Here is a 14,182-nt window from a genome sequence, read left to right on the forward strand (position 1 = left end):
AATATAATCCAGTAAACAAGGTTTGGACAGAAGTTTCCTTTCCATCAACAAGAACTCCCTTGCGTGGAACAATTGTGTGAGTGGAAAGGTTTTGCGGCCCGCTGTCCTGCTCTTTTTCTTACTTGTGCCGCATATATATACACTATGAAACAAACTTAAATGGTCTAAAATTTGAAAAAAAAAATACAAATTAGAAAATTATAGTTATACTATAAAAGCAAACTTAAGCAAATATAAAGTATACTTTACATTATACAAATCTACATAGTATAAAAAGGATGTCTTATAAAAGTTTCATATTAGCTCTCCCTTTCCAGGAAATTTACATAACTTTTTATTCCAAACGTGGCCCACCATAATTCTAGGGGTGTTTAATTTCTGGCATTGTACATTCTTACTTCGTATTTGATAGGACTGTACGTTACAAATTTACAATTACATATAAACTATACACTATACAGAACAATATATTCGTACCATACAAAAAAATACATAAAACAGTATATTACGGAGTATACATTTCCCTTAATAGTAAAACATTACGAAAAAAAATTACAATTTCAAAATTATAAGTATTATGTGATCTAAGTATTTCTATCAACCTCATGTCTTCAAATAATACACCATCTGAACTGCAATTTCAACAGAGCACCTGAAATTTAATATTACGTGAAAAAAAAAACACCAGAATAAATCAAAATAAATTAAACATTATAAAATAAAATAAAAGTAATTAGGTAAATACTGTAATAAAGTAAAAAAAAAAAGTATGCTTAAGATTATAAACCAGTTGGTACATATTTGGAAAAAAATCATATATGTACATTATAAACAAACTTAAATCGTCAAAAAATTGAAAAAAAAAATATATATAAATTAGAAAATTATATTTATACTATAAAGCAAAGTTAATGAAATATAAAGTACACAATACATTCCCTTGTATTTTTGGTTATTGTTTTTAAGTTAGAAAATACTCCCTCTAATTCACAATAAACTTCCTTTTTCATTTTGACACAAAAATTAAGGAAACACACTACCCCACAATATAATTAAATTTGGACAATACAAATACACTACCCACCATACAACTAAATTTGGACCACACAAACACTTATCAAAAAAAAAATAGGGAAGTTATTGTGAATAGACGAAAAAGTAAATAAGGAATTTTATTATGAAGTGGAGGGAGTAAATTAGAAAATTATATATATTTATAGTATACTTCCTCCATTTAACTCCACCCTAGTGACCCTACCATATTGCAAAATGCACAAATATTAAGGAGATAATAAACAAGTAATAGAAGTACAAATAGACGTGTGGAAGATATTTTATTAAATACGTAATAGAATTACAAATGAGTGTTGTTGATTTTAGTGGGCGAAGTAGTAGCAAAGTATGTAAACACACAAGAGATTGTAATAAGGATAAAAGGGTAATTTTTCATGCTTTTTTTTGGAAAATGGTAGAGTGGAATTAAATGGATAAAAATGGTAATATGGTAGAGTAGAGTTGAATGAAAAAAGTATATTGCAATTATATTGTCACGATATTCACATTTATTAATGCTCATTTATATGTGCATGTGTCCACTAACACAAATAGCGCCTATTTACGACACGTGCATTTTTACACGGGCTTAAAACTAGTTTTAAGGAACAGCAGACTACAAACTCGTTGCAAAACCTCTGCCATGTTTGTCCATGGGCCAAAATATCTTCATTAACTTGAACCAAATCTGCACTAAAAATCAATACATTATCTAAGAAAGGCAAGCAGGAAGCCCTTGCCCTAAAAATCAATACATTATCTAAGTGATAAAGATCACATACAAACTGCTTATACAAATTCAATCAACTCGAAATGTGATAAAGATCACATGCATACACTAAAAACACTAATCATACAAATAAGAATTACCCACAATAGAATAAAGCTGTGATGGCGAGATTAACAGTCAGGGAGAAGGGAATGAGAGTCTTGCTTTCAGTCAGTCGATGCTTAAGCGAGAATCAGCTGATCTAATAGCAGTCTGACGTCGAGGAACTCCAATCTGACAAGTGTTGACTCTTGCAGCGAACCGGAGAGAGCATAGTGATTCATTCACTGAAGTTGGCTCCGGAGACAGATTAACAAACATCAACGTCTTTGAGTCTCCACTTAAGCAAGGCTGAAAACACAACAAAAACAAATGAACAATGTAATTCAGTCCTACAATTTCCTCTACATCATTCTTTCCTGTGTTGATTTGGGATCACCAAGGTTTTATTCTTGGACGGCGGAAGTATGTTCGTTGGGAAGTTCCAGGGATGGGGTCGACTGTACACAACATGAAATGTAAGAAGAAACTCTCACTGCAAGAAGGGTAGATGAGACGGGGGAAAAAGGACAGGTGGTATTCTTAAGCAACTGTATATGCAGAACTGCCAAGGAAAAGAGAACAGACCACATTCTTGGGCTCCAGAAGAAGCCTATAATTTTTAAAAAAAAACATAGCATGAAATGATCTAAAATGTACAGATTAGCCGTCGGACTTTCTTCTTCTAACTGTCAAATTCAAAGCTACTAAGTAGTTTTAGTGTCTAAGGTCCCTTCCAGTTCTTGACAGCTAAGATTTCATGGTCTTAATGTCATACTGTGGAAGTCCATGCTAGCAGTAAAGTAACAAACAGAAAGGTTAAAATGTTTCACCTGAAGTAGGTAAGTGAGCTTTGAATTCCTAAATGGGACATGGTTATCCTTCTTTGCTAGTGCAAAAATAACATCCGCAAGGGATGATAAACTTCGATTAATAGCCTGACGAATACCCAAAAAAAAAGAACCTTAATTATTTAAAACATTAGATCAATGAAGCAGCACAGGTTCAAAAAAATATACAGTAAGTAAAGATACCTGAGTTTCTTTCAATTGATCCCCCGTTGATCCACTTTTTGAAAGTCGTTCACTCCCAGCAAGATCAATTAGGTTTAACACACCATGTTTTTCGGTTGTCTGGGCATAAAAACAATCCGAGTGAGTAAAAAGCAAGGCCGGGATATAAATTTTACAAAAAAAAAAGAGAGAATAAAAGATAATTGCCAAAACCTCGTTGACCGCAGATATTCGAAGAGTAAATACAAAATGGCTCCGTGATGATTGCTCATTCATTTGTGTCTTCCCTATAGACCTGAAAATCAAACGAGAAACTTATATATCAAACACAACAGCAAGGAACAATTCAAGTTTCCAATCCTTACACTCTTCCCTGTCACACCATCCCTTTTATTAGTAATTGTAGTGTTCCTCCAGTTAAAAAGTAGTTTGACAACCATTGATAAACATTGAAAATTTGAAGCATCAGATCACATACCGGGATTGTGCTGCCTTTTGCAGAAGTGAAGCAACCTGTTTTGAGCTGCAAACATCTACAATGGTAAGGTCAGACACACAAGTGTCTCCATTTGCATCATGCTTAATTGCATGCTGTTTTACGGGAACACCACTATCGGTACGCATGGAATCAACACTTGAACGATTAGATGCTAAGAGATCCCTTATGGTCTCATTGTATATCTCCAATACTGATGCCTGAAGCAAAAATTCAATTGATCATTACTATGCTAACTATGATCCTAAGGAAATGACCAACTTAAAAGAAAAATTACAATTATACATGAAATTACTACTGTAACATACTTACTTGCATGTGATATTTCCAACCTTGGGCTGAAAGCCTCTGGCTGGTCTCAAAGATTTGTTCCAATGAACGAGGTATCAATCCCTTTTGATCCAGGGATTCCGGTCTTCCCATCATGGTATATGTTTTACCCGATCCAGTTTGACCATAGGCAAAAATACAAACCTGCAAACATAAAACAGAAAATATTATAGTGAATACATGGAGATTCTCACATTTTGGCAAACAACTCAATTCAGTAAGCTGACCTTATAGCCATCGAGAGCACTTTGTACTAACTCGGAAATTTCTTCAAACACGTCATTTTGTGAGGCTTGTTGTGTGAACACCTTATCAAAGGTAAAAGCATATTTCTGGCCTGAAAATAGCAAAACATCATAGTAAAAGATCAGACTTCGTGATCCATACTTCGGAGTTTTGTTCCTGTGTTTGTTTTAATTGAGGAAGTAGTACTTTAAAATAGCATATACTATATAGACTATACTTTAACTGCCGTTTTAAACGAGGCTAGAGTTAATTCTAGCAAAATGAACTGAAGATATAAGCAAGCTAAATACGACTTCTGTTGGGATCTGCTTCTACTAAGTGAGGTGCTTTTATGGTGTTTGGTTGCCTTACTTAACCTTGCTCTTCATTGATTCAATACTACAATCTACTCAGACACGCCGACAAGTGTAGGCGTGTCGGACACGGCTATTTGGGGTGAATTTTCCTGTTTTGTGGTCTAAATTGAAGTGTCGAAGTGTCGTGTCGTGTCGGACACCGACACGTGTCTGACACGCGACACGACAGTTAAGTGAGGTGTCGGAGTAACATAGACTACAATAGAGCTTTTTTAGGAGTGTAATGGTAGCAGGTTAATAAATTACTATTTACTAACAATTAATTGTTCTTTGAAATTGCTATTAATGTGTAGCAGTGTTACATTATTATACACCATATGAATCCTATCTACAAAGTATTTAACAAAAGTATTACTGTTTTGTTATCATCAATGGATTTCAAGAGACAGGGGAGGGAGGTAGAAGAAAGGATACAGCAGGTAAGCAAACATTTTTGTTACCTCATGGAGAGTTTCCCTTGTCAGGTAAGCAAACATTTTTTAATAATACAGCAGTGTTTAACACGAGGAGAAAGCATATAAAAATGGCTTCCCAAATTTGACATCAAACAAATATCATTATATCTAAATTTAGGTTTAACGATATGTCGATGTTTATGGAAATATACTCCATATATATGATATATCTATACGAAACAAGACATACTTGTATTTCTAAACTTATTTCACCTAAGATATGAACCTGATCCCTTTGTGCAAGTTAGTAAGGCGTGGCCGACTTTTAACCTAAAATTGTCATGATAAAGACATTCATAACTCATTTTGGCAGTTAATTAGTCCAACAATTTTAGAGATTTAATCAAAATGGTACAATAAAAACCTTCTAAACTCATCATGTCAAATAAAAACTTCTAAACATGATCCCTTTCTGCAATTAAATTACTATAGGCATCCAAATATACCACAACAATAACAATGATAACTACAATCACTTGATATACTTATGGATTACAGTGTATATGAGGTGGAACTTAAATGTTCAAGTAAAGTCAAACCTACCACTTTGAATAAGGTCAATCCCCTGCTCATGTCCTTCAGTAGAGGGAGGATATGCGATAACTGATGCATCAGACGAACAGCCATCCTCAGGCAACATGGGCCTGACTCTACAGAAAACACGGATGTTTCCTTTCAATTCCTGCAGAAAATAACAGCAGCGAAAACATTGACATAAGTAGAGTTTTAAAAAATAAGCTTTTTCACATTTACAAAGAGCACTTTATTGTCAACTGCTAAATAATTTAATTGTTGGGGCAGGTAATACGATTTACTGTTCGATCACGGTCAAAATATGGGACTGAAATAATTTATGATGTCTTTTCTTTTTTTGAAAATGAATTCATATTTTATTATATTCATAATTAGACTGACATGTACGATATTGTTAAAATTACCAGATTTTTAGTAGGGTTTGTCCATGTAAGATTTCTTAATTGCAAATGAAACTTATAATTCAAATCTAAAATATTAAATATGACTTGATATTTACCAGAATAGTGTTGTGCAGTTTTCTCCTTAACAGCTCCTTCTCATGGATCTGAATTTCGGCTTCTGCTAAACGATCTTTTAGCTGCATTATTAACTGCTGTTGCTCTTCATAATTGGTTCTTGTTTCTGAAACAGATAAATCGGCCATCTGCAAAAATAGATTTTAAAGCATAAATACAAGAACCCTAAGAAAATCGCTACCAAAAATAATACATAGAGGATGATTAAATCACCTTTAGTTTTTCATTGGCCAAACCTAATTGATGTTGAAGTATCTGGAGTTGTTGCCTTTGAGAAGAGCAAGTTTCCTATGACAGAAAAAGGGACATATTAAAAATTATCAATCAAGGTAAAATTTTGTTACATCATAACAGTGATAAAGCTAAGCGAGGATCCAGATACAAACCTCCAAGGCATTTGATTTCATCATCAGATTGTCCAATTCTTTTACAGTTGTGCCCGTAGTTTCAGTGAGCCTTTTGATTTCAACAGTCCGTTCATGAATTTGTGACTGTAAACGATCACGATCCTCCCTTACTTGTTGAAGTTCACCTCTTAAACAATGCACTTCAATGTTTAGCGTTTCTTTTAACTTTACAGCTTCATCTTGGGAAGCCTGGGGCCAAATAAGTGCCACAAAAACATAAGTCCACAGTCTTAAATCCATCAGCAAGTTATACACATAAATGATTTTTACGGGTTTTTATATGAATATAGTATTAGTAGATATGCAGTATCTATATCTACTAGAATATAACAAATCACAAAAGAAACTTTCGCTATAACACTAACTTCAAACCTAGTTACATAATTCCACCATTCACCAAACAAGGCCTAATACAGCTAATACTAAGAGACGCCCTAAAATCTTAAACAACCATAATTACAAATGAGTATTTCGTCTCAATCGAATTTGTATATATAATCTTCATAGGGCAAGGAATAAATTCCTTCATGGACCATGGGAATCTTCCTTGCTAATACATTTACGGGTTGCAATACAATCAAGGGACGTGATTGCTGCCACATATGAAATGATTAATTCATTTTCAGAACATAAGACCATGTGAATATTTGAGCTAAAGGTATCAAAAGAATATGCTTTAATCAAGAAACTTACACGAGAAGTCGTTAGCTGTTCTTGCAAAGAAGCATAATGTCCTCTTAAGGTGCCCAAATTCTCGACAATGGTAGATTTCTCTTTCTCCACCCTTTGAAGTGTTGCATTAGCTGTTGCAAGATCTGTTTGGAGCCTGCTATTGTACTGTTGCAAGCTTGTGTTGTATTCCTGCAAGCGCTTGTACATTTCATTAACAGATGCTACCTGGAGCATTCAGATTTCATAGCACATAGACAATTAGAAGCTCAGAACAAATCGTAAAAACCATAAGGCTTCTTTTAAAGTCTGATAGCAAACATTGACAGCTCTAAACTACCTTATGGTCAGATGCCATTTTCTCTTGACGAACTTTTTCAAGTTCCTGTTCTAAGGATGCAATCAATGTCTCAGCCGCGGTCCTGGCTTCCTTTTCGCTTGTGTAACTCTCAATCGCCTCCTGCATGTTTCAACATATGAAATAGATGATCATAATTAATACACGACAAAAGATCCCATAATATAGTGTTGATCAGCTGAATGAATATCTAGCTAACATACCAACTTATCTGACTCCTCCTTTGAAAACTTCGACTGCAAAGCAGCGTTATTTCCCTGCAGCTCTCCAATGAAGGCGTTAAGCTCGTCTTCTTTGCTCTTCCTCGCATTCTCTGTTACCATACACACGGACCAAAATTTAAAAAATAAATAAATAAATATGTACTTGATAGTTCAGCTACATAAAAACCTCCAGTCCTAAGTTAAAGCCCCCCTTCTTTTCAACTTTTGAACACCTAAAGATGGCATGATAACCAAACTCTAAATTATGGATTCGGGATTCCACTTTTTCAGGTCCTTACAGATTTAACATCCTTAGCTCATATAGTCACAAATCATCAATCATTGTAAAAATGATAAATAACATCAAGAACATCATCATAACATAGTGACATATAACTTTAGAATTCATCATTTAAAAATTCAGCTACTAAAGACTCTTTCTTCCTTAGTTAAAACCCACTACGAAGTTTTATTTTCGACTTTTGAACACCTAAGACAACATGATAACCAAATTCTAACTTAGGGATTCAGGACTTTGAACTTTTAAACACCTAAGACGACATGATAACTCAACTCTACCTCGTGGATTCGGGATTCCACTTTTTCAGATCCTTAGACAGGTTTAACATCCTTAGCTCAATTAGTCACAAATCATAGCAAAAACAACACTTATGTCAAGTGAATTCAAGTTCAAAATATACAACTTCAAATTCACTTTAATTACCAATTATATCGGAAAACAACTAGAATCAAATCCTCTATAATTCTCAATTCCATAAATCAATAAAGGATAAAAGTGCGTATGTAGCTCGTATCGTCACAAATCAACAAAAAAATGACAATAACTTCAAGGAAATCAACACCATCGTAACAAACAACTTCAAAATTCACCATTTAACATATCAATTACGATTCACAACTACATAAATCAATAAAGGATAAGACTTAAGAGAGTGTAAGCATACCAATCTCAACACACTTCTTCTCCGAACAATCCAACAAATTCTGCAAATTCTCCTTCTCCGAATTCAAGTTCTGCTCAATCCCTTGAAACCATTTAACACAACGCCTAAACCTCTTATTCAACTCCGACAATTGATCCGATTTAGCCTACCAAATCAACACAACAATACTTAAACCTCAATCCAAACAAATCACATCGAAACGATACAAAATAAAACAAAACAAATAATATACAAAATCAAACCACCTTAAAATCAGTCTTCCTTGCCTTAATCTTCTCATTCAACAGCGCCTCAACATCCTCCTTAGTAAAATCAACAATCTCTTCAACCGCCATTTCCGACACCGTATCCGCCACACTACTAGTATCCTGTCGATTAAGGCTAACCGTGGACAACACCGGCCGCACCTGCCGCCCCTGGCTCGCCGCTGTGGGGCCCGTCATCCTACCTCCTCCGACTTTTCGCCGCTTATCGTTCGCATTTTCTTCTCCTCCTCCTTCCTTATTCTACCACAATCAACACACAAATTAATTAAATTAATCAAATTTTAACATCAAAACTATAGTCAAACACAAATCATCCAAAAAATAAAAAGTCGGAGACTGAAAATTGAAAATGGAGTGAGAGGGAGTACACGAAGAAGAGGGTTTGGAGGGGGATTTCTGGTGCGAGGAGGCATGGATTAAGACGAAAGAGAAATATGAGTGATGAGTGATTGATTTAGGGAATAAAGTGAAATTGGGGAAATCGATTGAAAAAATTGGGGGAAATCTTTTGAAAAAATTGGGGGAATTTTTAGGGTTTATGGTGATTTGATTAGAAGATAGAGGAGCGTAAGAGAGTGAAGTGAACGTTGTGATTTGAAATTTGAAATAGAGGGGAGCGCCGTTATATTTTTTATTCGTACGAGTTACGACTTACGTCTACTTTTTGTTGGCGGTAATTAGACGACGTACACGTGTGAGTTTTATATATTTGGTTATTCCGGGTACGGGAGCGTATTTATGCTACTTTAACATAAGCGGGACTTGCAAAGTGCAAACAAATTGGGTTCAGTTAGGCCCTTTTCTTTTGCACTGAAACGGACTTGATCTGAACTGAATTAAACTTATAGGATCTAAACTGAATTGAACTGAACTGAACTGAACTTATAGGATCTGAACTGAACTGATCTTATTGGATCTGAACTGAACTGAACTTATAGGATCTGAACTGAACTTATAGGATCTGATCTGAACTGAACTGAACTTATAGTATCTGAAGTAAACTTAAATTAAGTGACTTTAAGTCCAAAAGAACATGACCTTAGTTTAAGTTTGGGTTTGCAAGAAATTGAGACGACTTGGGTTATTTCGAATTTGGATTATTTTCGAGTGGGTTATTTAATTTTTTTGAGATAACGGTTAATATATGATAATAAATATTCAGATCGAGTTGAATAGCAGCATAGGGTCCTGTCATTTCAAGTTTTGGATCAGATTCGGATCCTCAGTTTGGGTGTGGGGCGGATTCGGGTCATGTCATTTGAGTCGACAGTATTATCAAGTCTAACTTTAAGTAAGTCTTGTGTAAAATAAATTGTTGTACATTGCAACAGGATTAATAATGAAATAATAAACGAAGCAGTAGGTCTCATGAGAGACATAATAGGGAAAAAAGAAATTCAGTGGGTCCCTCACCCCATCATGTAAGGGGTCTCTCAATAACGCTATTGAGAGACCGTCTCTCCGGAGTTCTTGTGTAACCGAAGGTGATTTCATTAGGTAATTTACTTTCTTGTTCATTTTATTTTGTTAATTTGAACCATGGATGAGTATCGTTCCCGAATTGGAACGTACCCGAGTGTTTTGATCCAGCCCGAACTTTGACTAAATGAACCGAAATTTATGATTTTTCATGTTTAAGTATATAATAACTAAAATTTATTTTCATTATATTAATGAAATTAAAAAATTAATTGATTAAAGTATCCTTACAAGGATAACCACCAATATTAAGTTTAGAATATTGTTTTGAAGATAAAATAGTCAATAACTTTATAAAGTTTCTGAGATTGGTAACGAAATACCTAATTTTGGTCATTCAATCTGCGCAAAATTAACCGGTTTGGATCAGAGCAGACCAAAAACCAAAACTTCAAGTAAGCATGCTGCATGCTGCATGCATAAGGGCGGGCCTTAGATGAATTCGATTCGGGCCGGTCTATTACCAAATAGCCATGTCCAGACTGTTTTTTGGGTCCAAAACTAAATTTGTTCAATCATAAGTTGAGCTTTGTTTATAATGAAATAAATAGAATATTTAAGTGTTGAATAACTAGCATAGATCCTGCGCTATGCGCGGTATATATAGAATATTTATTTTCTAGGGTGTTAATTATAATGAAAAACTAATTAAAGAGAATCGAGTAACATTATGAAATGTGTATTTTTATGAAATAAATATATTTTTTTAACCATGAAATTAATGATTTCTTTATTTAAATAATTCTCCAATTGTTTTAATGAATTTTCTATTATCACAAAGTTAATGGTAGATATGTGTCAAATTATTCTCTAAAATTAAAATTATAACATTTAATGAAGAATTTACAACGTGCAGTTTATAATTTAACATTAAATTTAATTTATTTTGTTGAAAAAATTATAACAATTAGCAAAGTTAATAGTTTAATAAAAAAGATAGTTTATAATTTTAATCTATACTAAATAGTTTAATAATTTTAATCTATAATAAATAGTTTAAAGAAGGAATATTTTACTTGTTTCTTGAATTAGATAGATGCATTTGGAGGGAAATAAGAGAAATATTATTCTCTTAGTAGTAAAGGAGATTTTATTAGTAAATATAGATAGTGAATATAAATTAAATAGGAAATAAATATTACTATCTAGTATAATTCACTTGGGCGGGAAATGTAAGCGGGAAAATTTAGATGTGTGTTAATCTTTTAGTCTATAGGGGATGAATATGAAGATATTGATATTACGCTCTAACTATTGTTAGTGCGTTTGCTTCAGACGGGCCTTTTTAGTTAACTCATTATAGTTAAGTATGTTTGAGTGTATTGTTATTCACCGAATTATAAAATTCTTATATTGTTACACACCCGAGTTATTAGTTAGGTCAAAGCGAGGATGGTCAAATAGATTTTGGGTAGCATCGGGCTAATAACAAGTAATTGAGGTTTCGAGTCTAATTAGGACCAAAAGATATTATCAACCATCAGTTTACCTTCAGGAATAGTTAGTTTCGATTCACCTAAATTTCGAATCCTGTCAAGTCGAATTTCAACTGGTTCAAGTGAGATAAATAGCTTCTTTATTAAGTCACCGTCCGTAAGCTTTTCACCAAAAGAAAAAAAAAATACATCCCCATTTAAAATATTACTCCCTTCGTCTGATCATTTATTTCCCTTTGATTTTGCCACAAAAATCAAGGACTGAGGAGATGGTCAATTATTGGTGACAAATGGACCAAATTAAGTATGAAAGATCAAAGTGTCCATCATAGGCATTTTCAAAATAAAAAGATAACGATTAATTGAGACACCCAAAATAAAATAAATAAAAAAATGACCGGCACAGAATACTCAAATAGCATTAAAAAATTCCCCCAATTTTCCTCTTTTCTTGATCCCTAATACCAAAAAACCAAGAAAAATTTCTAATTTCCACATGGCATTAACAAAGTAGCCCAAATCACAACCCAATCCAACAAGCAAGATACAAGACAAAAAACCTACACATGTCGACCGATAATTAGCTAATGTCATATCCAAATATGATCCAACTAGGACCAACATCAGATAAGGTGTTCGATCCTCTTAAGAACTATCCACCTCACACCTGAAATTATATATCCACATTTCTTCTTTAATTTTTAAACTCAAGATAACTTAGAAGATTATGGCTCAAACCGTGGCTTCAATGTCGGGTTTACGTGGCTCGTCTCAAGCTGTATTGGAAGGGAGCCTGCACGTCAGCGGCTCAACCCGACTTATCACACCAAACACGGGTCGCGTAGCCGTCCCAAGGACCGGATTGAGCATCCGAGCACAGCAAGTGTCGGTTGAGACAAGTCGCCGAGCTATGTTGGGCTTAGTTGCTGCTGGTGTGACTTCTGGTGCTTTTGTTCAGGCTGTTCTTGCTGAGGCCAAGAAAATCCCAATTGGTCCTCCCCCTCCTCCCTCGGGCGGTCTTCGTAAGCACTTCCTTGATCATGCTTCCATCGTCAATATAATAAGTTTTTTGTCAAAAACTACCTAATATTTACCTCATTTTCATAAATATTACCTAAAGTTTTTAATTTTGCAAGAAATTACCTAATATTTTTTTACTTTTGTCGAAAACTACCAAACTGAAATTACTGAGCAAATTCGACAATTTTTTTTTTTCCAAATTAACTAAAATTCCGACAAATAAATCAAAATGCCAATCGAATTAATCATAATTTTGTCCAAATTAGCCACAATCTCGGCCAAACTAGTCAAGATTGTAGTAAAAAAAATGAAATAAATGTGTTGGTAGCTAATCAAAACAGTTGGCGGTGGTTAAGTATAGTAAATAATGTATGTTCAATGCTAAAAATAATGTTTTCGAGTTAGAATTGTCTAATTTGATCGGCTTTTTCAATTTGGTAGTGTCCGACAAAAGTCGAGAAAATTTAGGTAGTTTCTCACAAAATTAAAAACTTTAAGTAGTATTTTTGAAAATGAGATAAATATTAGGTAGTTTTTGACAAAAAAACTCTTATAATAATGCACGCTAAATGGGCCCTACACCGTCTAGATTTTTAGTTCATTATACACCCTCCATCCCAATTACTTGTTTAACTTGGAATAAATACCCCTCAAAAAAAACAAAAACAAAAAAAAAAAGTTAAACAAATGATTGAGACAGAGGAGGGTGTAATACGTAAAAGAGATATCTAACCAACTGATGTTCATGTATATATTTCTGATGGCAGCTGGAACAGAGAACTCTGATGAAGCAAGAGACTTTCAACTTCCCTTGAAAAACAGATTCTACCTGCAACCTCTGAGCCCAACCGAGGCAGCTGAAAGAGCAAAGGAATCTGCAAAGGAAATCATTAATGTCAAAGCATTAATCGATAAGAAGGCATGGCCATATGTCCAGAATGATCTCCGTCTCAAGTCCTCATACCTTCGGTATGACCTCAAAACTGTCATCTCGGCTAAGCCCAAAGACGAGAAAAAGGCTCTGCAGGCGCTCGATCAAAAGCTTTTTGATACTATCAGCAATGTGAGTTGATACTTGATATCCTTCCGTCATAACTAGCATTCTGTAAGACAGTCTCACGTTAATATCAATGATACGGATAAACCCTCATATTCGTCTTATTAATGTCTTATATTCTCCAAGTCGAAATCACTAAACCGGTCTGCTTTCTTATGCAACAGTTGGACCATGCTGCAAAGATCAAGAGCAGTTCAGAAGCAGAGAAATACTATGCTGAGACAGTATCTGCCCTTAACGACGTCCTTGCCAAGCTTGGTTAATGTATATCTCTCTGTACTGTAAACTTGTGTAAGCTTATTCTCCCAGGGGTAACCATTTTGTATGAACATACCTTTTGTATTTGTAATTCGCGTCTAGCTCGGTAATTAATCAGTGCTAAGGTTTCAGTTGCTTCCATAAGACAAGCTCTTAGATTACTGAAAACTATTACAGTATGTGAAAGCAAACTTTAGCATAATGCAGGAACAGGTGAAACAGAACAGAGAACAGAATGCACATTTCGATCTTATC

General features: G+C 34.4%; 2 protein-coding genes across 3 annotated transcripts; one reads left to right on the forward strand and one right to left on the reverse strand.

The window, feature by feature from the left end:
• Positions 1–1,680: 1,680 nt before the first annotated feature.
• Positions 1,681–9,301, reverse strand: LOC141595991 (kinesin-like protein KIN-14C). Of its 2 annotated transcripts, none has more exons than XM_074415981.1 (17): positions 9,046–9,301; positions 8,657–8,917; positions 8,412–8,556; positions 7,447–7,556; positions 7,226–7,345; positions 6,910–7,113; positions 6,196–6,405; positions 6,023–6,097; positions 5,791–5,937; positions 5,301–5,439; positions 3,928–4,037; positions 3,683–3,844; positions 3,353–3,570; positions 3,088–3,169; positions 2,896–2,994; positions 2,695–2,799; positions 1,681–2,173 (listed from the first exon to the last, which is right to left on the reverse strand). In XM_074415981.1, the coding sequence occupies exons 1-17, from the start codon at positions 9,088–9,090 to the stop codon at positions 1,994–1,996; spliced, it is 2,412 nt and encodes an 803-aa protein (XP_074272082.1). In that variant the 5' UTR covers positions 9,091–9,301; the 3' UTR covers positions 1,681–1,993. The 2 variants fall into 2 exon arrangements, with proteins under 2 accessions (XP_074272082.1, XP_074272083.1); XM_074415982.1 differs by having other exon boundaries at positions 6,910–7,077; positions 9,046–9,186.
• Positions 9,302–12,093: 2,792 nt separating this feature from the next.
• LOC141595993 (oxygen-evolving enhancer protein 3, chloroplastic-like) lies at positions 12,094–14,068 on the forward strand. Its single transcript, XM_074415984.1, has 3 exons — positions 12,094–12,614; positions 13,380–13,675; positions 13,834–14,068. Exons 1-3 carry the CDS (start codon positions 12,320–12,322, stop codon positions 13,930–13,932), a joined length of 690 nt encoding a protein of 229 aa, XP_074272085.1. The 5' UTR covers positions 12,094–12,319; the 3' UTR covers positions 13,933–14,068.
• The last annotated feature ends 114 nt before the right edge of the window (positions 14,069–14,182 follow it).

Source organism: Silene latifolia, chromosome 8 (assembly GCF_048544455.1).
Source record: "Silene latifolia isolate original U9 population chromosome 8, ASM4854445v1, whole genome shotgun sequence".
Classification (NCBI taxonomy): Eukaryota; Viridiplantae; Streptophyta; class Magnoliopsida; order Caryophyllales; family Caryophyllaceae; genus Silene; species Silene latifolia.